Here is a 21,484-nt window from a genome sequence, read left to right on the forward strand (position 1 = left end):
GGTCCCAGGAGGGGGCAGTCAGGGGACAAGGAGCGGGGGGAGGGTTGGGGGTTCGGAGGGGGGCGGGAAGTGGGTGGGGCAGGGGTGGGGCTAGGGCAGGACGGGGCGGGGCTAGGGTGGGGCTCCTCCCGTCCTCTTTTTTGCTTGCTGAAATGTGGTAACCCTACACCTGGGCAGAGCTGCCTCTGCCCCTCCTGCTGAGAGGAGGCTACTCACCTTAGGCAGCAGCCACTGCGTTGTTCGACACGTGTCCCCTTAGGTGCGCATGCGCCTCTCAGGCCCTTGGTCAGAGATGTCCTGTTGGCAGCGTCATTCAGACCACAGGTGCTCTGGACGACCTCCTGCCACACTCCGAGGGTGCAGAGTGCAACATGGGCGAACCGCCCTCAGTTCCTCCTCAGTCGCTGTTCAGCTAGAGAATGAGCCAAAGAGAGGGGAAGGGGGCGGGTGGTGGAGCACCCCCAGCGGGACACATCTCGGTACCAGAAATCTTTAAATCGTGATCTGCAGAGAGACGTTAGGGGTCTGTTACAGGGGTGGGCAGGCGAGGCTCTGTGGCCTGCAATCTGCAGCAGGTCAGGTGAGATGATCGTGATGGTCCTTTCTGACCTTAGAGTCTAGGAGTCCAAGCACTTTCGTCAAGTAGCATCCCTCCACCTGCTCCACTCAGGGGCGAGGGATTCTTCCTTGTGGGGGAGGAGGAGAGAGATGAGGAGGAGAAGCCAGAGCCAAGGAGGGTCTAGTACAACTTGACCTGCAAGGGAGGGGAGAGCTTTGGGATCAGGAGAACCTTTTATCTTTTACTGGGGTATTGGTTTTCATAACCATTTGTCCCCATAACGAGTGGCACTGGTGGTGATACTGGGAAACTGGAGTGTCTAAGGGAATTGCTTGTGTGACTGGTGGTTAGCCAGTGGGGTGAGACCGAAGTCCTCTCAGTCTGGCTTGTTTGGTTTGCCTTAGAGGTGGAAAAACCCCAGCCTTGGGCTGTGACTGCCCTGTTTTAAGCAATTTGTCCTGAATTGGCGCACTCAGTTGGGTCCCGCCAGAACCGCATCGTTACAGTGGGTCTGCTATGCAGGCTCCAATCTCCCCAACCCCACGGGCTGGTACGATAGTTACTAGAACAGCCGGTTTCATAGATAAGTGAGGCAAGAAGCAGGTCACCACAGGTTCAACCAGAGGCCCATAAAAGTATCTAAGTACCAGAGTGAGATCCCAAGTCGGGGTGGGATCCTTAGCCTGAGGGTAAAGATTCCCCAGACTCTCAATAAAGCTTGAGGACGTACATTGTGCCAAAACAGAAAACCCCTCTGGTGGGACGAAAAGCTGATATCACAGTGAGATGAGTCCAACAGATAATCCCAGAGGGCTGAGTGCAGAGATGATTCAGGCTCATGGCAGTGATGGCCACCCTCAGTGGTTGAACCTCCTCCATTCCTGAAGGTGAGTCATTTGAGTTGACTCCCTCCTACTGTGGAGTAATACTTGTGCGCTGGTCGAGCAGGTGGATTTAATCCCATAAACATCTGGGAGCCATGCTTGGAGACGGAGAACCCCCAGGCACCTGACCCACATCCTGGGAGAGGAGAAGAGGGACCGATGGAAGCTGGAGCGCCGGTTGGACACACAAGTGAAGCAGGTGAGGACACTAACTTTGCTTCGGCCAGGTCGGTACTATGTTGATAACCCCAGCCTTGTTCTGCCTGATCTTGTCCATCACTCCTAGAATTAGTGGTGTGGGAGGGAATGCCTAGAACAGGCCCTTGTCCAAGCAAGGAGAGGTGACCTAGCCCGCCTCTTGAGCAGAATAAGGGCACTTCCACAGTGGTCCTATTTGCCACATTCAGCTATAGAAAGTCCCCACCTCTGGAGTATCAAATCTCTCCAACTCCCACTTCTCGTCCCGGGAAAAGCGCCTATGAGCACGCCGGCAGTGACATTCTGAACACCAGGGAGGTAAAGGGCTGAGATCCAGATCTGCTGGGTTATACACCAGTTCCACAACTCGACAGCTTTGGCCCACAGGGATGGGGCTCTTGCTTCTCCTCGGTTGTTGAGACAGAAGATGCAAGGCCCATTGTCCATCATGATTCTGATTCATTTGCCCTGCATGGGGCGGGGGTAGGAACTGCATTGCTGATGGCTCTAAATTCTAACAAGCTGATATGGAAACCAGTTTTCTGAGGTGACCATCTGCCCTGGATTGTGTGTGTGTTAGGGTGGGGAGCGCCCCTCAGAGATGTGTCTGTTATCGTTAGAGCAGGGACGCCTGCATGGACACTGCATTGATCTTTCCACCAATCCAGAAAGTTCTTCACCTGGAGGGGAACCGTGACCTGTTTGGCCAAGTTCTCTCGGGCTGAGGAACAGCTCCTCCTGCACCAGCCCCGAGAGCAGCAGAGGAGTGATCCGCATGCTCAGGCACGAAGGTGCAGGCTGCCCTGACCCAGGCGCTTCAAGCAGTTCCTTACTCTAGTACTGGGGCTTCCTTGAATTGTCCCGGCCTGACTCGACGACGTTCCAAGTCTGGCTGGGGGAGGATGGCGCTGGCTGCCAGCGACTCCCACCATGTCCCTGTGCTCCCGGCCCAGGGGCTCACTTGGGATTCTTACATTTAGCTGCAGCCCCAACTCATGGAAGAGGGTGAGAACTGTCTGGGTCAGGGCTCTCAAACCTTTATCCTGGTGACCCCTTTCACACAGCAAGCCTCTGAGAGCGACACCCCCCATCAATTAAAAACACTTTTTAATGTATTTAACACCATTATACATGCCAGAGGCAAAGCGGAGTTTGGGGGGGAGGCTGACAGCTCACGACCCCTCATGTAATAACCTCATGACCCCCTGAGGGACCCCAACCCCCCTTTGAGAACCCCTGGTCTGGGTGGATGTTAGGCGGCTTCATAACATTGGCCCCAGAGGAGCCGGTCCTCAAGATGCAGGAAGACTAAAGAACAGCCCTGGGCTTGAGAGAGGCCAAGGGGAAGTACATGGGATTGAGAAAAGCAACAAAGCCTCCCAGGGCACCTTATAGACTAACAGAGGTATTGGAGCATGAGCTTTCGTGGGTGAATGCCCACTTCGTCAGACACATGTGATGGAAATTTCCAAAGGCAGGTATAAATATGCAGGCAAGAATCAGTCTCAACGAACCTCGTTATCTCCAGCCTGATTCTTGCCTACATATTTATACCCGCCTCTGGAAATTTCCATCATATGCATCTGACAGTGGGGATTCACCCACGAAAGCTTATGCTCCAATGCGTCTGTTAGTCTATAAGGTGCCACAGGACTCTGTTGCTTTTTACAGATCCAGACTAACACGGCTCCCCCTTGACACATGGTATTGAGAGTGAGCCTGGCCCTGGTGAGGTGGAGGTGGCGCCTGCGTGGGGGATGTACTGCCAGATGGACCAATCTCCTGCCTCAAGAGAAGGGATTAGAGCTGCACCGTACAGAACTTTGGCACTACAACTTTGTTCAGTTGCCTTCTCTCTCAAAATCAGTCTCCACCTGCCGTCCTTCTTTGGCACAAGAAAATACATCGAGTAAAACCCTTCCCCCACCCCACCGGAGGGGATGGGACTGGTTCTACGGCTCTGAAACAAACAAGGGAGCATACCTCTTGATTCACGGTCTGGTCCAGGGATCAGCAACCTTTCAGAAGGGGCGTGCCGAGTCTTCATTTATTCACATTTAAGGTTTCGCGTGCCAGTCATACATTTTAACATTTTTAGAAGGTCTCTTTCTCTAAGTCTATAATATAGAACTAAATTATTGTTGTATGTGAAGTAAATAAGGTTTTTAAAATGTTTAAGAAGCTTCATTTCAAATTAAATTAAAATGCAGAGCCCCCCCGACCAGTGGCCAGGACCTGGGCAGTGTGAGTGCTACTGAAAATCAGCTCGCGTGCCATAGGTTGCCTACCCCTGGTCTAGTCTCATGAGAAGGGTCCCTGAAGAGGGATGGGGGAGGGGTGTGAAATGGATGGTGTAGCCGGGTTCTCCAACTTCACTGCACCGTGACTCCCTGCTGACAACAAACATTACTACATGACCCCAGGAGGGGAACTGAAGACAGAGCCCCGCTGCCCCAGGTGGGGGTGAGGACGGGGGCCCAAAGCTGAAGCCCAAGGGTTTCAGCCCCAGGCAGGGGACCTGCAACCTCATCCTTGTCACCCAGAGCTGAAGCCCTTGGGCTTTGGCTTCAGCCCTGGGCAGTAGGGCCCAGCAAATCGAATGCCAGTCTCAGCATTAAAATGGTGTCCCAACCCACAGTTTGAGAACTGCTGGTGTAGCCTGATGTTGTGGCCTCTGTGACCCACTTGTCTGTTGCAATAGGCCCCCAGGCGTGTTGGAAATAGGAAAGGCAGTCTCCAAACATGGGGAGATCGGCAAAAGGTTGCGGCTTTTACAAACTCAGGGTGTGGGAGAAGTCAAGCCCCCAGCTAACTCATCAAAATTGCCGTTCCGATGCCTGGGTACATCCAATGCCTGCAGAAGGGTGGGAAGTGCTTTTTCTCTGGAATCCGTCTTTTTCTAGTAGGTTAAGTGAGTTCCAGAGAACCGAGCCAGGCGTGAGCTCTGGGCAGTTTGAGACCTGCTAAATCTCCTCTTCTTTGTAAGGGTGTCTGTATATCCAGAGACCTCAGCAAGGCCTGGAGCCCTTCAGCGCGTGCAGGGACTCGTCCATAGTCCCTGAGAAAAGCTTCTGCCGATCAAACAGGAGGTCCTCAACCGTGTTCTGAACCTCTCTGAAAAATCCCCCCAAACTGTGCATAACGACTGCCATGGTGATGCATCTGTCTGCTCTGGGGGGGGGGGGGGGGGCACTCTGGATCGCCTCACCACTCACATTGAGCCTCACGAGGCCCTGGAGGGTTTTGGGGGCAGTACGTCATCAGGATCCCAGCAGCTCCAGGGGCAGAGGGGTGATGGTAACTGGCATGCAAGTGGCAGTGTATTGTTACTAGCACTCGGCAGTGACCGTCCGGCCGTGGCTAGAGCAGGGGGGTTTCCCTCTGGCTGCTGTTTTTCTGGCTTGTCCTTTCCCTGCTGTTGCATTGTTCGGGGGAGGCCACAGCGCAGCCTGAGCGAGTGCTGGGTCAGCAAACTCGTGCCTCTATTCTACCCCTGCCCAGCCTGGGACAGAGCAGACCCAGGTGGGGAGCAGACCCAGAGCCTGGGACGGAGCAGTCCTAGGGCCAGGGGAGGAGGAGCAGGAGAGACAGAGGCAAGAATGCCCTTTCATTGTAAGTGCATCAGCTCCTGGTGCAAACCCATTCCTCCCTGCTGGCTCTCAGGGACTCAGGCTGCAGCAGAAACTGCCCTGACACAAAACATGCCAGGCAGCCAGGCGGACTCCACACGCTGCCACTGTGCAAGGCCCCAACCCTGGTTGTCAGTTTTCCCTGGCTAAGGCCTGAGGAAACAATGCCCAAGTTACAACCCTCTCCCCCACAGCTGCCAGATGTGGAGTGCAGGGGCCATAGACCCTGAGCCTGTCTGCAGGTCCTGCAGGCAGCAATCCGCCCACAGCAGCCTCCCCCTGCCCCTTTCCTTTGGGGGATGGTCGGTAACAAGAGGAGTGGGGACAGCACGTGTGAGTCCAGGGGCTCCACGTTCAGCGTGACAGCTGGAACCTTTTGGCACAAGGTGCTGCAGGAAATGCCTCATGTCCACACGAGAGTGACTTCCCGGGCAAGGGGGAATGCACACAACTGCACCAGTCTCCACTAGACCAAGGAGTCCTCCCACAATACACTGCTGCAGGGGCCTGGCTGGTCTCCTGGCTGGGCAGGGGAGGTCCAGTTTGGCAGAAGCTCCATCCTTGCTCAAGGAGCGCTGCACCTGCCCGGTCACAGGTACTGGCTGCGATCACAGCCCCCTGGTTCTTTAACTTCCCTGCAACTCCATCACCAGAGGGCTGGAGGTGGCCCTGCTACAAGGGCCCTGGCCATCAGCCCGGGGGTCGGAGATCCAGAGCCAGCAACACTCAGTCATTCGCAGCACTAGAGCAGACAAGCCCGTAATCTGAGCTTGCAGAGCGGGACACGGTGCAGAGCAGAGGGGCTGCGGGTCTTTCCATGGAGCTTCAAGCAATGACAAGGTGGGGAGTAGTGGGGCACCACCGTGAGCGGGGCAGAAGCTTGGAGACCCCCACATATGCACCCGTGCCTCTGTACATACCATGGGCAGCACCATGCAGTGGGGGCACAGAGATGAGGCCAGCTCTGTACGGGCACAGCCAGGATATGCTTTGTGTCAGGCTGCGGCAGCTCCTCTCCCACTCCCCGCCATCTCCATGTGCTTCCCCAGGGAGCGCGGAAGGGACCAGCATGCTCAGCAGTTGCTGAGCCAGGCGTGGGGCTGGCCCCACATGACAGAAGAGTAGGGACCAGCACAAGCCAGCATGGTTAGCAAGAAAGGCTCCTAAGCACTAGGTTGGGGGCTCTGGCCCTAGCCCTGTTGAGCAGTAGCATGCTCCGAGCCCAGGTCATTCTGCCGGTGTCTGACCCAACGGGGTAGGAGTTGCTCACACAGCAACATACGAGCGCTAGGAACAGTTAACCACAGGCCCTGGCTGAAGCCAGCAGGGAGCATGTCACTTTAGGCCCATTTTCCCCAAGGCTGGGTGTGACAAACGGGACTGTTCTTAATGTTTCCTCTGAATACTAGGTGGGTGCCTCAGTTTCCCCTATGCATTTCTTAAGTCTCCAGTGTGCATAAATGGCCGACACTGTCTCCTAGCAACAAATGGCCGGGGCCCTTCCCCCCTTGCAAGGGGATAGCTAAAGGTGAACACAGAGATCAGGTGACCTCCTGGCCCAGGAAAGAGACAAAGGCCAGAGAGGAGGGGCTGGAGGGGGTTTCAGTTTGGAGCTGGCTGGGGACTAGGAGTGAGGGCAGACGGGGGTGTTTGGCTTCCTGGGCCCCAGAATGGACCCGGCGGAGGGGTCCTGTTCTCTGTACCTACAAGCTCTGTTTTAGACCGTGTTCCTGTCATCTAATAAACATCTATTTTACTGGCTGGCTAAGAGTCACGTCTGACTGCGAAGTGGGGGTACAGGACCCTCTGGCTTCCCCAGGACCCCGCCGGGGCGGACTCGCTGTGGGAAGCGCACGGAGGGGCATATGCTGAATGCTCCAAGGTCAGACCCAGGAGGTGAAGCCGTGTGAGCTTCTTGCCCTGAAGACAGTCTGCTCCGAAGGAGAGGAGGCTCCCCAGAGTCCTGACTGGCTTTGTGTGGAGCAGTCCCAGAGCATCGCCCGGGGACTCCGTGACACTGGGGAGTTTACCCAGCTCTGAGATGGCCCCACAGAGCAGATGCTGCAGCCAGGGTAGGCCTCCCTGCTCCCCACCCCTTATTTCATGGAACTGGTCCCCAGTAGCATTGCAGGGGAGGAAGGATGCCCAATGGTTCAGGCACATGCCTGGGATTCTAGAGACCTGCTCCACCAGACTGACTCCAGACTGTCTGTCTGGGCCTCTGGTCCCTTCTGTGCCTTGGGGACACTAGCACCACCCTACTGGGCCATGGCGGGGGGGGGAGGAGGAGGAAAAGAGGGTAAATCAAGGGTGAGGGGCCTGGAACAGGGCAGGAACTAGAGACTGCCTCTTGCTGATTGAAATTGTTTCTCTCTTCCTCAGTGAGACCCTCCACACCAGGGGCTCTCCCTTGGTTAGTCCCATGCCAGCACTGATCTACCATCCACACCCCCTTCTCCACCATGCTCAGGGTCCTACACAGCTCCTCTGCCCACAACTCCAGGAGACGGCCTGGAGGAGGAGAGATCTCGGCTGTGCGACCCACGTGCGTGAGGCAGCACGTCCAGGAGCACAGCCTCCTAGTGCCACACTGGGGAGTACCCCCAATGAGCCCCCAGTCCACTCACTGCAGGACCCTGGGGTTCCTTGCAGGCCTCCCCGCCGAGTACCGAGAGGTCCTGTCCCAGCCTGGCTTGCAAGCCCCAGGAGGAGCACATGGCGAGGCAGAAGTTGCAGCATGCAGGAGACAGAACTCAATAAATAGAAGCTTTTATTACAATAGAAAATAGTAAAACTGTCCTGGTTAAAATAGACACACTGCCCCCCCAGGATCCCCAAGCAGCTGCCCAACCCCCCTGAGGGAAGAGTTACCAGCAGCAGGCACAGAGAACTCTGCCCAGGGACACCTGGGCCCCCTCCGTGGCAGGATGCCCTGGCCCATCTGGGCAGGCAGCCCCTGGCTCAAGGCAGGAGACATCAGGGAAGCCACAAAAGGCCAGACGCACAAATATGGGTTTCAGCAGCACGGAACTGGCAACCGTCCTGAGAGCAAGTGGACATGCAGCAGATACACCTGCAGAGGAAAGGCCCTGCCCCAGATGCCTGCCAAGACCTGTCTGAGCAGCCTTTGGCTCCACCACCCACCTTGCTGGGTTCCCACTGGACCTGGACCCCAGGGATAAATAGGAAGCGACCTTGGCATGGTCACTACTCCCCTTGAGTGAGACGGTCAGAAACCACCGGGCTGCAGCTTTATGCAGCTTCCATGAGGTTATGTCAGTGTCTGCACCACGTGTCACCCCTCTGTGCCTGCCCCCAGACCCAACCAAGTCAGTTCAGCTGCCAGACCAGCTACAACATTCAGTGCTCCCCTCCTCCCCACCAGCAAAGGCCCCAGGTCCAGAACACAGGAGCAGGCAGAGGCCACTGAACAGGAACATCAGGCAGAGTCACCTTCACTCTGCCCCTCGCAGCAGCCTGCCCGGCCAGCTCTGCCCGTCAGCCGCTACCATGCTCACTCCAGGACCTCCTGCACGGTCTTCCGCAGCGCGATGGAGAACATCTCCTCCCAGGGACCACGGATCCACTCAACCAGCTGGGCCAGCAGCTCAGGACATTCCGTGTGGATGTGCCAGGTGCTCTCCACCTTCAGCACCTACATGGGGAGGAGGGAGGTCGGGATGGACCCAGCTCACAGTGGCTGCTCCAGTCTCACGGGCCTGAGATCAGTGCCCCGTACCCTTATGGCTTGAGAGCTGGCTACACCGACTGACCCCAGCAGCCGGTGCACTCTCCCACGACTGGGTGCCCAGTGCCAGGACCCATGCTCCCAGCCACCCGTCCCAGCAGGCCCCAGGCAGCACGGAAGCCTGGATTCCAGCCATGGATCCAGGGAGACCCTGTGCCTCACTCCCAGGACATGGCTTGACTGCGCTGGTGCAGGTATATGCACACACTGGTGAACAGGAGCAGCAGCTGCTGGCTGCAGGAGAGACGCCTCACCTGCCACCCCGGCCAGAGACCCTTGGGTCTGGGACAGGAGAAAGGTTGTGACAGAACAGAGGGTCCTCATTAGGGTGGGCTCTGAGTCAGAGCCCAGAGCAGCAACCCCTGCCCCAGGCACTGGGGACCCCGTGCGCCAAGGGATGCCCTGCCCTGTTACCTCGTCATAGAACATCAGCTTGACGTCGCAGGGAGAGAAGCGGTAAGTGATGATGCTGCTGATGCTGCTGATTGGCTGCTTCTCCTTCAGCTGGACACCGCTCTCGGGGGGCACCTCCCTCTCACCAGCCGCACCTGGCGTGGGCTGGACCCGCTGCCACTGGTGATTCTCCTCCAGCAGGAACAGAGTGCTGCAGGTGCCCAGCACAGTCACGGGGAAGGCAGAGGCACCTAAGGGGGATTGGGATGGGAGTCGGATCACTGGGCTCGCCATTCCCCATGGGGCTGGCTTCCATGCCCCCCAGGCCCAGCCACACCAGCCCCAGAGGGGAGTCCCCCCCCCCCCCCCCCCCCCGCATTGCCCAGGAGTGGGAGCTGCAGGAGGCCTGACCAGCCTCCCCATGGCTGAAGGGGTGACAGGGAAGTAGCTCTTTGCAGCTGCCCTGGTGAGGGACCGGCCCGAGCCTCAATCCCTGGATCTCACGGCCAGACAGGCCCATTAGATCATCTAATCTGATCTCCCATGTGACCGGCCAGAGAACGCCAGCAGCTACCCCTGCACTGAGCCAGGGACTTGTCTGAGGAACGCCCCCGCCAGGAAGGTACCAGGCTGGATATGCAGAGTCGAGATGGAGAATCCACCACTTCCCTTTGGAATTTGTCCTAGTGGTTAATCGCCCGCACTGGGACAAAGCGTGCAGCGTATTTCTATCTGGAATTTGTCCGACTTGTTCTGCCCGTCTCCACTCGAGTCAGGAGCCCTGCAGCAGCAGGCAGGATCTCCCCAGGAAGGTACATACAGGCTAATCAAGTCACTGCTCTGTCTCCTCTTTGGTAAGCTACAGAGACAGCTCCTTCAGTCACACTGCGGGGTGTTTCCTCCAGCCCTCATATTTCTGTGCTCTTCCCCACACCCCCTCCAGCTTTTCAGACACTTCCAAGCGCTGACACCCGAACTGGGCTGCAGCCTGGAGCCTGTGATTGTCACTGGCCCTTTGAGAGAGGTGGAGATGCTGCTGCCCTCCACGCCCCAGCTCTGAGGGGCTCCTACAGGGAACCCTGCTGTCTGCTCCCACCAATGGGCCGGCTGTGCCACCCCCATCCCCTTTCCCAGGTGTGCAGACACTGCCACAGCTGCAGGTGGAGCAGGGCCTAGCACAGGACAAGCACCCTGTACCTTGGATCAAATACGCCAGCAGGTAGAAGAAGCGGCTGGACGTGCCATCTACAGCCACTGAGCACAGGGCCTTTTCCAGTAGAGGCCTGGAAGAGGAGACAGCAGTGAGTCGCAGACACCCACCCACATGGCTACAACCTGCTCCAGGGCAATTCTCTCTCTTCCACCACATCCTGCCCTCTGGGGCCTCCCCACCTGCAGTTCCCCTGTCCTGTCCCAAGCACGTTCCTGCCGCCTTCCCAGTTCAGACTCAAACCCTCCTTTCTGGGCTACACGCTGCCCTGCGCCTGCCCAGATCAGGTCCCAGCTTCTCCTGTTTGGCCATGCTGTGTTCTGTCCACCCCACTCCTGCTCCCAGCTCCAGAACTTCCTATGCCCGGCTCAGTCGCCCTCTCCCTCCCAAATCCCCTCTCCGACCTGTGTGCTCCCCAGCCAACCTGCTACCCCATCTATAAATCCAGTGCCCAAGGGCAGGAACCTGGGGTAGGTGTCCAGCACATCCGTGGGGCTGCGTTAACAGTAGCAGGCTGGGAACACGCCCCACACACCACATGGGGTAGGTAGGTGCTGCCCCATGGGCTGCTCTTACCATAGCCGATGCTGGGGATTCATCTCAACAGTGTGGATTTCCTTCACTCCGCTCCTGGGCTTGCCTGGCAGCTCTTGCAGGAGATCTAGACAGGAGCAGCAAGGCAGACTGTTACCCATGAGTCCCTGGGGCAGCACACAGGTCTCCAGACCAGTGCTCTCATCCCTGGGCAGCTGGAGTTTCCATGTTAGAGCGAGCCATTGAAAGCACACTGGGCTATTTCACCTGTTCTCACCAGGGAAGGGTTTTCCAACACACATGGCCAGGTGCACCCTCTTGCCAGGACAGGGGGCAGATTCCCTGCCACAGAGAAAACAAACAAAGGCCCCCCCTTCCCCACAACTCTTACATGTCAAGCACTGTAGGAACTGGTCACAGCGGCTCTGGTTTCGGATTAGCAAGTTGTAGGAGGCCTTGGGATTGTCAAACTCCATCTGCAGACTCTGGTGGCCCAGCCCCATCTCCAGGTAGCAGAGATCGGATAGGTAATGAGAGTCAGTTTTCTTCAGCCAGTCCACTGGCTGCCCCCTACACAGAGAGCAGAGTTCTCCACAACCGCAACAGGCTGCAGCCACCCCCCGGCCCTCCACTTCCTCCTCTCCCTCTCTAGGCTCCTATGCAGGCCTCTACCAGGAGAGCCACCAGTTGCCTGTTCCTGCTGAATGCTCAAGGGAGAACCCAGAGCATGGAGCTCTGAATGAACTTCAGCACAGCAGGGACATAAGAACAGCCACTCGGTCAGACCAAAAGTCCATCTAGCCCCGCCCGTATCCTGTCTTCCGACAGTGGCCAATGCCAGGTGCCGCAGAGGGAACGAACAGAACAGAGAGAGAATCATCAAGTGATCCATCCCCTGTCGCCCACTCCCAGCTTCCGGCAAACAGAGCCTAGGGACACTTCGGAGCATGGTTTTGCATCCCTGCCCATCCGGGCTAATAGCCATTGATAGACCTATTCTCCATGAACTTATCTAGTTCTTTTTTGAACCCTGTTATAGTCTTGGCCTTCACAACATCCTCTGGCAAAGAGTTCCACAGGTTGACTGTGCGTTGTGTGAAGAAATACTTCCTTTTGTTTGTTTTAAACCTGGTGCCTATTAATTTCATTGAGTGACCCCTAGTTCTTGTGTTAAGGAAGTATTATTTGTGCCTTCTCATATTTACTTTCTCCACACCAGTCATGATTTTATAGGCCTCCATCATATCCTCCCTTAGTGGTCTCTTTTCCAAGCTGAACAATCCCAGTCTTTTTAATTTCTCCTCCTTTGGAAGTTGTTCCATACTCCTAATAATTTTGTTGCCCTTTTTGGAACCTTTTCCAATTCCAATATATCTTTTCTGAGATGGGGCAACCACATCTGCACGCAGTATTCAAGATGTGGGCATACCAGGGATTTATATAGAGGCAATATGATATTTTCTGTCTTATCATCTTCCCCTTTCCTTATGGTTCCTAACTGTTAGCTTTTTTGACTGCTACTGCACATTGAGTGGATGTTTTCAGAGAACTATCCACAATGACTCCATAATCTCTTTCTTGAGTGGTAACAGCTAATTCGGGCCCATCATTTTCTACATATAGCTGGGATTATGTTTTCCAATGTGCATTGCTTTGCATTTATCAACACTGAATTTCATTTGCCATTTTGTTGCCCAGTTACCCAGTTTTGTGAGCTCCTTTTGCAACTCTTCACAGTCGGTTTTGGATTTGTCTTGAGTAGTTTTGTATCATCTGCAAACTGCCCCCTCACTGTTCACGCCTTTTTCCAGATTAGTTACGAATACGTTGAATAGGGCTGGTCCCAGTGCAGACCCCTGGGGGACACCACTATTTACCTCTCTCCACTCGGACATGCCCAAGAGGCCAGGACCAAGAGCCTGCAGCAAAGCCACTGCGCCAGGGCCTCACCCGCCTGCGTGGCATTGCGCCTCACCCGCCTGCGTGGCATTGCGCCTCACCTGATCTCCCCAGTGACTTCCAGCACGTGAATCCTGAGATCCGAGGCCACCAGGAGTGCAGGGAACTCCCCGTACCGGCCAAACTTCACCATGGCCACCTGGAAGAGCACAGTGTGGGTAAGTCACAACCCGTAACAGGCTGCTCCCCTTGCCCTGGGCATTAGGAGCATCTGAGCCACTCCTGCCCCACTGGCCCAGGCACCCACCCAGCCCACCCGTGCAGGCAGTACAGGCAGCCTGAGTGCAGAGGGTCCTGCACCAGCCCGCCGGATCTGTGGGAAGCCCTCACCTTGAGGAAGCACTGGAACTCCTCCACATTCTCCTCGAACACCTCCATGTCCAGGTACAGCCTGAGGCGATGGTCCACGGAGCGGAAGTCCCTCACGTCCAGGGTGCTGTTTGTGGCTGCAGAGAGCACAACGGGCAGATCAGCGATCCTGTGCTCCTGCAGCAAGGCTGCCCCAGTGAGCAATCCCTCCACCAGGCCCCAGCAGTGTCAGCAGCCAGGCAGTGATGCTCTGGAGTCATTGGGCATGTGCACATACAGGGGGAAGCCAGTCTGCTGGGTCCCATCCACCTCATTCCCTCAGGCCAGCACAGGGTTCTTGGCCACAGCATCACCTCTCGGGCTCTGTTCATCCAAGCAGGGAAGCCCTGTGTGACGAACTGGGCCTGTTCTTACTGTGGTCTGTGAATGCTGACAGGGGGGTGTGGCTAGGATAGTCTGCATTGGGGGATGGGAGACTGCCCGGGGGGGGGGGGGGGGAGAATACCTGAGCATGTAACATGAGAACCCAGGAAGGGGTTAGAGGCCAGGTGACACCTTAGCCCGGGAAACTGAACAAAGGCTGTGGGAGGGGTCGCTGGAGGCAGAGTTTTGGAAGCTGGGTGGTGAGATGGTGGGGAGGCAGAGATTGCTCTGACCTCCCAAGGGGGGCTGGGATGCCCTGGGACCACAAGCTGGACCTAACTGAGGGGGTCCCTGTTGTCTGTGCCTGCAAGACCTGTCTTGGACTGTATTCCTGTCATCCAAATAAACCTTCTGCTTTACTGGCTGGCTGAGAGTCATGGTGAATCGCAGGAAGCCGGGGGTGCAGGGCCCTGAGTCCCCCAATACTCCGTGACAACTGGTGGCAGCGGCGGGATCTACTGCACCCCGTGGACGGCGCTTCCTGCAGTAAGTGACTGGGGAGCAGTAAAACGAAGGGGGATTGATGGGGACCAGGCATGCTGAAGAGTGAGAGAGAGACGGTTATTACCCCTGGGAGTGTGTGACCAGCGAGAAGGACTTTTGCAGTAACAGGGTCCCCCGGGGGGATCGCAGCGAGTGGTCCCAGGGGCGGAGGAGTCTGCAGCTCGACCCTGGCAGAGAGGTGGTGACCTCGAGAAGGGCTGGCACACTAGGGGTCCCCCTGGGAACTGTGGGGAGCTGTGAGCACACAGGCCGGTGAGTGGCCAGCAGGAAGATGTATGCCAAGCGGCTTAAGAGCGACCTGGTGGAGCTGTGCAAGCAGAGGGGGCTGCGCAGTGGGAGGCTCACCAAAGAACAGCTCATTGCCCGGCTGGAGGCGGAAGATCGCGCGAATGAACTGCTCCCTGTGTCTCAGGGAAGCAGCCTGGCAAATGCAGCGCAGGCACTAGTGTCTGTCCCAGCTGGGAGTGGTCAGCCGGCTGCTGAGGGCTTCCCGAGACCCCTCCTTCCTATGCCTAGGGGAAGGGTGGGGAGGAGCCCAGCAAATACCGAGGGCGCCGTGACCCCCCCGGCCAGCAGGGGACCCTCCCGGCGAAGCTCGCCGGCCAGCAGAGGATCCTCCCGGCGACCTTCGGCATCCGTGGAGCGGAATTGGCTGGAATGGGAGAAAGAGCTAAAACTGAGAGAGCTGGAGGATCGTGAACAACAGAGACAGCGTCAGCATGAACGGGAGGAGAAAGAGACAGCGTCAGCATGAACTGGAACTGGCGAGATTGAAGGGCAGCGAACCCCCGGCTGCGGTGAGTGAGGGGGGACCCAGGACTGCACGGAGCTTTGATAAGTGTATCCTGGCCCCACGCAAGGAGGGGGAGGACATGGAGGACTTCCTGGAGGCCTTTGAGACGGCCTGCGAGCTGCACCGGGTTGATCCCGCGGACAGACTCCGGGTCCTTACCCCCTTACTGGACCCCAAAGCCGTGGCATTGTACCGCCAACTGGAAGAGGCAGAGAAAGGGGACTACGAACTATTCAAAAAGGCCCTGCTACGTGAGTTTGGGCTGACTCCTGAGATGTACCGGGAAAGGTTCCGGAGTCAGGATAAAACCCCTGAGATCTCATATCTGCAACTGGCCGTCCGCATGGAAGGATACGCCAGCAAGTGGGCTGATGGGGCCCAGACGAAGGAGGACCTGGTCAAACTACTGGTACTGGAGCAACTGTATGAGCGGTGCCCATCCGACCTGAGGCTGTGGTTGGTGGACAGAAAGCCAGAGAACCCGCGACATGCAGGCCGGCTGGCCGATGAGTTTGTAAAGAGCCGGTCAGGAGATAACAGGGAGGAGTCCCAAAGGAACAGTCCCACCACAACGCAGAGAGAGAGTCACCATGGGACCTCCCCGTGGGAAAATACAGAAAAACCCCACCAAAGGGGAACATCCGGCGTCAGGACCATCCGACCCACTCAAGGGGACCCTGGGACATGGGCTGCTACCACTGTGGCCAAAAAGGCCACATACGGGCCCAGTGCCCCAGGCTCAGGGACAGACTGAGCAGGCCGAACCCACAGAGGGTTGACTGGGTAGAGACCCAGCCCGGCGAGAGGCAGCATTCCCAGGGAAGGGGGGCTGGCAGAGTACCACCTGCTAAGGAGGGAGGAGAGCTCCAGGCCAGCTCCTCTAGGGGGCTGGATGCTCCAGACTCAGGGTTTTTGGTTTATATGGTAGGCGCGGGGCTGTCCCTCCGGAGAGAGTACCTTGTTCCCCTGGAGGTGGATGGGAGGAAGGTCAATGGATACTGGGATACGGGTGCAGAGGTGACGCTGGCCCGGCCCGAGGTGGTGGCCCCAGATCAGGTGGTGCCCAACACCTACCTGACCCTGACGGGGGTGGGCGGAACACCAGTCAAAGTGCCCGTGGCAAGGGTACACCTGAAGTGGGGGGCCAAGGAGGGCCCCAAGGATGTGGGGGTACACCCGTATTTGCCCACTGAGGTATTGATGGGGGGGGACCTGGAGAACTGGCCAAGCAACCCCCAAAGGGCACTGGTTGTGACCCGCAGTCAGAGCCGGCGAGGGGCACTGCGCCCTGGCCTTGGGGGGGGTGCCTTGCCTGAGGCGCAGGACCCTAACTTGGTGGGGAGGGAACGCCCAGGGACACGGCTCAGGGAGGCTGCAGCTTCAGACCCAGCGGGCGAGAAAGAGCAGGTGGCCATCCCTGTCCCAGCTGCTGAGTTCCAGGCCGAGTTACAGAGAGATCCCTCCTTGCGGAAGATAAGGGACCTGGCCAACCTCAATGCAGTACAGACCATGGGATGAGGTGGCCGGAAAAGGTTCCTGTGGGAGAAGGGGTTCCTGTACCGAGAATGGGCTCCCCCAGGGAAAATGGAGTCAGGGGGGATCAGGAGGCAGCTGGTGGTACCCCAGAAGTATCGCCGCCAGCTGCTGTGCCGGGCCCATGACATTCCCCTCTCAGGGCACCAGGGAGCCTGGCGTACCCAGCAGAGGCTGCTACGGAGCTTTTACTGGCCTGGGGTCTTTGTTACTGTCCGACAGTACTGCGGATCCTGTGACCCCTGTCAGAGGGGGAGGAAGGCCTGGGACAAGGGGAAAACGGCTTTAGGACCCTTGCCCAGCATAAAGGATCCTTTCCGGAGGGTGGCCAAGGTTAAAAGGGCGGCTTTAAACCAAGAGAGCCCAAAGCACAGACCTCCAGACTGGAGCGCTGGGAGAAGACCACAGCCCAGTTGGAACCCCAGAGGTATGGGGGTGGGAAAAGGGCACAGGCCGCATAAACCTTCCCACATGCGAACTGCGAGTGCCATCAAGCACCCCCGACCAAAGGGGGGGGCGTGAAACTGGAGGGGCCTGGTGTAATTCTCACCAAGGAATGGGAGGGATGCGGGGGCATCCATGGGAACGGGGGTAGGTTCGAACTTCCCCGGGTCACTGGCTAAAGTGACCCCGCTCAGTTCGGTCTCGAAGGGGGGAGATGTGACGAACTGGGCCTGTTCTTACTGTGGTCTGTGAATGCTGACAGGGGAGTGTGGCTAGGATAGTCTGCATTGGGGGATGGGAGACTGCCCGGGGGAGGCGAGGGGGGGAGAGAATACCTGAGCGTGTAACATGAGAACCCAGGAAGGGGTTAGAGGCCAGGTGACACCTTAGCCCGGGAAACTGAACAAAGGCTGTGGGAGGGGTCACTGGAGGCAGAGGTTTGGAAGCTGGGTGGTGAGATGGTGGGGAGGCAGAGATTGCTCTGACCTCCCAAGGGGGGCTGGGATGCCCTGGGACCCCAAGCTGGACCTAACTGAGGGGGTCCCTGTTGTCTGTGCCTGCAAGACCTGTCTTGGACTGTATTCCTGTCATCCAAATAAACCTTCTGCTTTACTGGCTGGCTGAGAGTCATGGTGAATCGCAGGAAGCCGGGGGTGCAGGGCCCTGAGTCCCCCAATACTCCGTGACACCCTGTTCCACCATTTTGCTCAGTACTGAAGGGAGTCCTCTCCTAAAAGCATCCTCCATCTGCAGATGTTCTCACCCTGCTCGGGTGTTGGCACCTCTGGGAGCTACACCACTCCTGGCTTCTATGGCCCATCGGTTCCACCACGGCCCATAACGAGCCCAAGAATCGCTTTGCAGTTAGGTGCTAATGCAACCAGTCACCTATCCTGGAGCCTGAGATCCTTCTGCTCGGCACTAGAGGTTGAGAGCAGCTGCCAAGACCAAAAGAGATGCAGAAGGACAGCGAGGAAGCTGGAGAGGAGCCCAACTCGGACACCGGAGGTGTGCCCACTAATCACGGCTTGATCCTAAAGCACCCTGCCAGCCTGGTCCCAAGAGTGGAGGGATCCTTGGGGAAAAGCTCGTTTTACTGGACCAGATTTCCCTCACCTGAAACTTCTACAAGAGGCCATAGGGCTTAACCAAGGGCTGAGTTTGATTCAGCTACGAGGGCACTAGCAAGAGGCTAGCGATCTGATCTTCGTCCAGTGGGCTGAGTCTGGCCCCCCCAGCTAAACCATGCACAGTCCCCCAGGTGCTCTTTAGAGCACAGCAGCAGGAGTGAGACCTAGGGGCACTGCCCAGGGCTGTGAGTGAGGGTGAGTCAGGGCCAGGGCGGTCCCTACTGGCAGGGATTTTAGGCTCCGGAGGCCTCCTGCCACAGCAGGAATCCCAGACCCTTCAGAGGAGTCCAGCACACCTCCCAGCACGCAGGGCCAACAGCCTGAACCCAGGCCCTTCTCCTGCAGCTGTGAGGTGAGGGCCTGTGAGCCCGGCACGTACCCCAGAGATCACCACAGACAGGAGCAGCCAGACTCAGCAGCTCCTGTTCAATGCCACACACTTACGCTGGTACTAGAGAGCAGACGCTGCCAGGCACGCCAGCCCCATCCAATCAGGGGAGAGCAATTAGCAAAGAACGCCCAGGAGAGAGCTGCCCAATGCCCCTTAGTGACTGACAAGCCATTTGTGTTCAGCAGATTGACCCCCAGCCCTGGGCTCCAGTCCTGTCTCTGCCATTGGCAGCCCATGGGCAAGTCACCCCCAGGACTCAGTTTCCCCTCTGCAGGATGGGGCCTGGGCTCTGGAAGGGAGGGTGTGAAGCATTACTATGTGAGGGTCAGTGCCATCCCTGCTTGGAGCGGGGGCGCCTTTCCATTCAGCACTCTGATCCTGCTCTCCCGGCTCAGCAGGGCCTCCCCACACCCGCACCCAGCTCGGACCGCCAGCGCCCAGGGCGGCAACCCACGCACACAGCTCTAGCCCTGCAGTTCTGCTTTACTCACGGGGACTGAGGTTCCAGGTCTCCTCGGACTCCGAGTTGAGCGAGAGCTGGGAGGGCGTGGGCCCACGCGAGGCGCCATAGCGGTAACTCCCCATCAGGCTCCCCGCACTGGTGTCTGTCCGGCTGAGGGACGAGTAGCAGCTCTTCAGGCCCAGCTCCTTCCTCCTGCCGTCCCCGTCGGAGCTGCCATGGTCGCCGCTGAGCTCCTGGGTCCTGGGGTCAGTCTCGGAGCTGTCGTCCTCCCCCCCAATATAGAACTGCCCACTCTGGCTGCCCAGGACAGATGCTGCCTCCAGACTCCCCTGGGGGCCCAGCTCCGACGGGGCTTTGTCCGCGTGATGCTGCGAGGGCAACGGGGTGCTGGAGCACTTCTCGCAGGGCAGGAGGACTACGTGGTCGCTGGAGCAGCTGGGGCAGACCATGGGCTCCCCAGGGGCAGTAGCCTCTGTAAGGGAGGGGGGGCGGGAGGTTTTCATCAGCACTAGACAGATGTAGCTCTTCCCAGCCCAGCAACTCAGGGTAAAAAACAGCAAAAAAAAAAGAAACAAATAAGGAAGATCCAGCCCAGGGCACTCACACAGGGGGGGAGGGGGGGGAGAGGAAGGCCCCAGCCCAGCCAACAGCAGCCTGGTCTGCTGGTCGAGTCCCTGCTCGGCCGGATTCAAGAACAATCTAATCAAAAAGTCTCCCTGAGCCCATCACCACACTCCCAATCAGCAGGCAACACTCGACTGACTCCCTGCATCCACCTGCAGCTTCCCAGCTCCCTCACCTGCTCCCAGACCCCAAGGAGCCATTTGCCTGAGACGCACCGAACAGCCTGCTGGACAAGGCAGGCTCCGTCCCACCCATGCCCTGATCTGCCCCCCTTCCAGAGTCTGTTCTGTTAGCACGTGTGCCCCCTCAGCATGGCCAACTGAGCGCACGGCTCAGACACTCTGGACCATTGCCAACACTTAAGCAACCTGCCCTGGGCACCGGGCTGTTTGCCGCGTGCGTTCAGTCTGCCTAGCTCCATACCTTGGTTTGGCTGAGCCGAGGTCTCCATGCCTTTGCCACCGTCAGGCTCTGCAGGATATGGACTCTGCTGCCACAGTGCCAGGGGCTGGGCAAACTCCTGCTTGCATTTCAGGCACTGGAGCTTCATGGACCCCTCCTCTGCGCCCTGACGTCTGCGATTCTCCTCCAGAGCCGGGGACAGCACTCGCAGCACACACTGAAAGCAGCAGCATAGGGAGAGATGGAGAGAGTGGCTGCCAGGGGGCTGTGTGTCTGAGTGAGACCAGGCCATGTATGTGAGCTGGGCACACCTGGCACAGCACAAACCTGAGCTCGGAATTTGAGCACAAGCACGGACAGAGCCTGGGGGGCGGGGAGAACCAGCTAGCATGGTCAGACTTGGCCAACATAGCCCCAGCCTCGCCACGGGTGCATGAGCAGAGACAGCTGCCCCAGTTCCACACCAGCATGGCTGCAGGACGATGGGTCCCCTCACAGACAAACTGACAGTTCAGTCTAACCAAATGCTGAACACACAGTGGTACTGTCCAACCGGGGCCTCCAGCTAGAGGAGGAAACCCAGCCCTGCTCCTAGCCCCTTGTCCAAGCCTCCAACTGCTGCTGCTTCACTAGAACTCTTCTGTGGCTCCTGACCCAGCTGTCCCACATACGCTCTCTCCAAAGACGGCATGACCCACTGTTGAGGTCTGTGCAATAGACCAGGCAGGGGGCAGCTCATTTCCAGCCTTTGCCTGGACACACCTACTAGTACAGGCTGCAGGATTTCCCCACGTTTACAGGACAGCCAGGTGTTCCTTCTCTTCAGAGCTCCCATCCACTGACGCTGCCTAGAGCAGCCTGTTCGCTTTCAGTTAAACACCCCACCCTCCCAACATCCAGAATCCAGGATGCGGATGTGAGATCAGGGCCAATGCACTTCCTGTGCCTCCATTTCCTTCGAAGGCCTGGGTTCTAACTAGCTAGCTACGATTCTACGCCCTCCTCAAAACAAGTGTGTATTTCCTAGCCCCAGAAGGCCCCTGTGCCAGGAGCCCTGCTCCCTCCACAGCCTCACGTCAGGGTGTAGTTGTTGCTCCCCACACCTGTGGGTCCTGCACAAGCCATTTAGTGGGTTCTCTGCTGCTTGTGGGTCTTGGGAGCCCTCTGCAGCCTCCCGGAGCTTTTAGACAGACGCCAGCAGAAGCTGCAGACCCCGAGTGTCATCTAGAACCTCGGGATGTCAGTGTACACATGCACTCAAGGCTGGCTCTAACTTTTTTGCCGCCCCAAGCAACAACAACAAAAAAAGAGTGCGGCGCCGCCAACCCCCCCCCCCCCCCCCCCCCCCCCCCCC

At 57.8% G+C, this 21,484-nt stretch overlaps 1 protein-coding gene across 4 annotated transcripts in view; it reads right to left on the reverse strand.

Annotated features, from left to right (window-relative positions):
- Nucleotides 1-8,023: 8,023 nt before the first annotated feature.
- Nucleotides 8,024-21,484, reverse strand: part of STK11IP (serine/threonine kinase 11 interacting protein) — a 37,560-nt gene continuing 24,099 nt past the window's right edge. For all 4 annotated transcript variants that reach the window (XM_034786022.1, XM_034786019.1, XM_034786021.1 and 1 more), the window contains exons 17-25: nt 20,152-20,347; nt 19,133-19,576; nt 13,445-13,560; nt 13,156-13,253; nt 11,547-11,725; nt 11,198-11,282; nt 10,609-10,694; nt 9,433-9,662; nt 8,024-8,925 (exon numbers count right to left, since the gene is read on the reverse strand). In XM_034786022.1, coding sequence (XP_034641913.1) covers nt 8,785-8,925; nt 9,433-9,662; nt 10,609-10,694; nt 11,198-11,282; nt 11,547-11,725; nt 13,156-13,253; nt 13,445-13,560; nt 19,133-19,576; nt 20,152-20,347 — 1,575 coding nt within the window. In that variant the 3' untranslated portion in view covers nt 8,024-8,784. The remainder of the gene's footprint in view (nt 8,926-9,432; nt 9,663-10,608; nt 10,695-11,197; nt 11,283-11,546; nt 11,726-13,155; nt 13,254-13,444; nt 13,561-19,132; nt 19,577-20,151; nt 20,348-21,484) is intronic.

The sequence above is a fragment of the Trachemys scripta genome, chromosome 11 (assembly GCF_013100865.1).
Source record: "Trachemys scripta elegans isolate TJP31775 chromosome 11, CAS_Tse_1.0, whole genome shotgun sequence".
In the NCBI taxonomy this organism is placed as follows: domain Eukaryota; kingdom Metazoa; phylum Chordata; order Testudines; family Emydidae; genus Trachemys; species Trachemys scripta.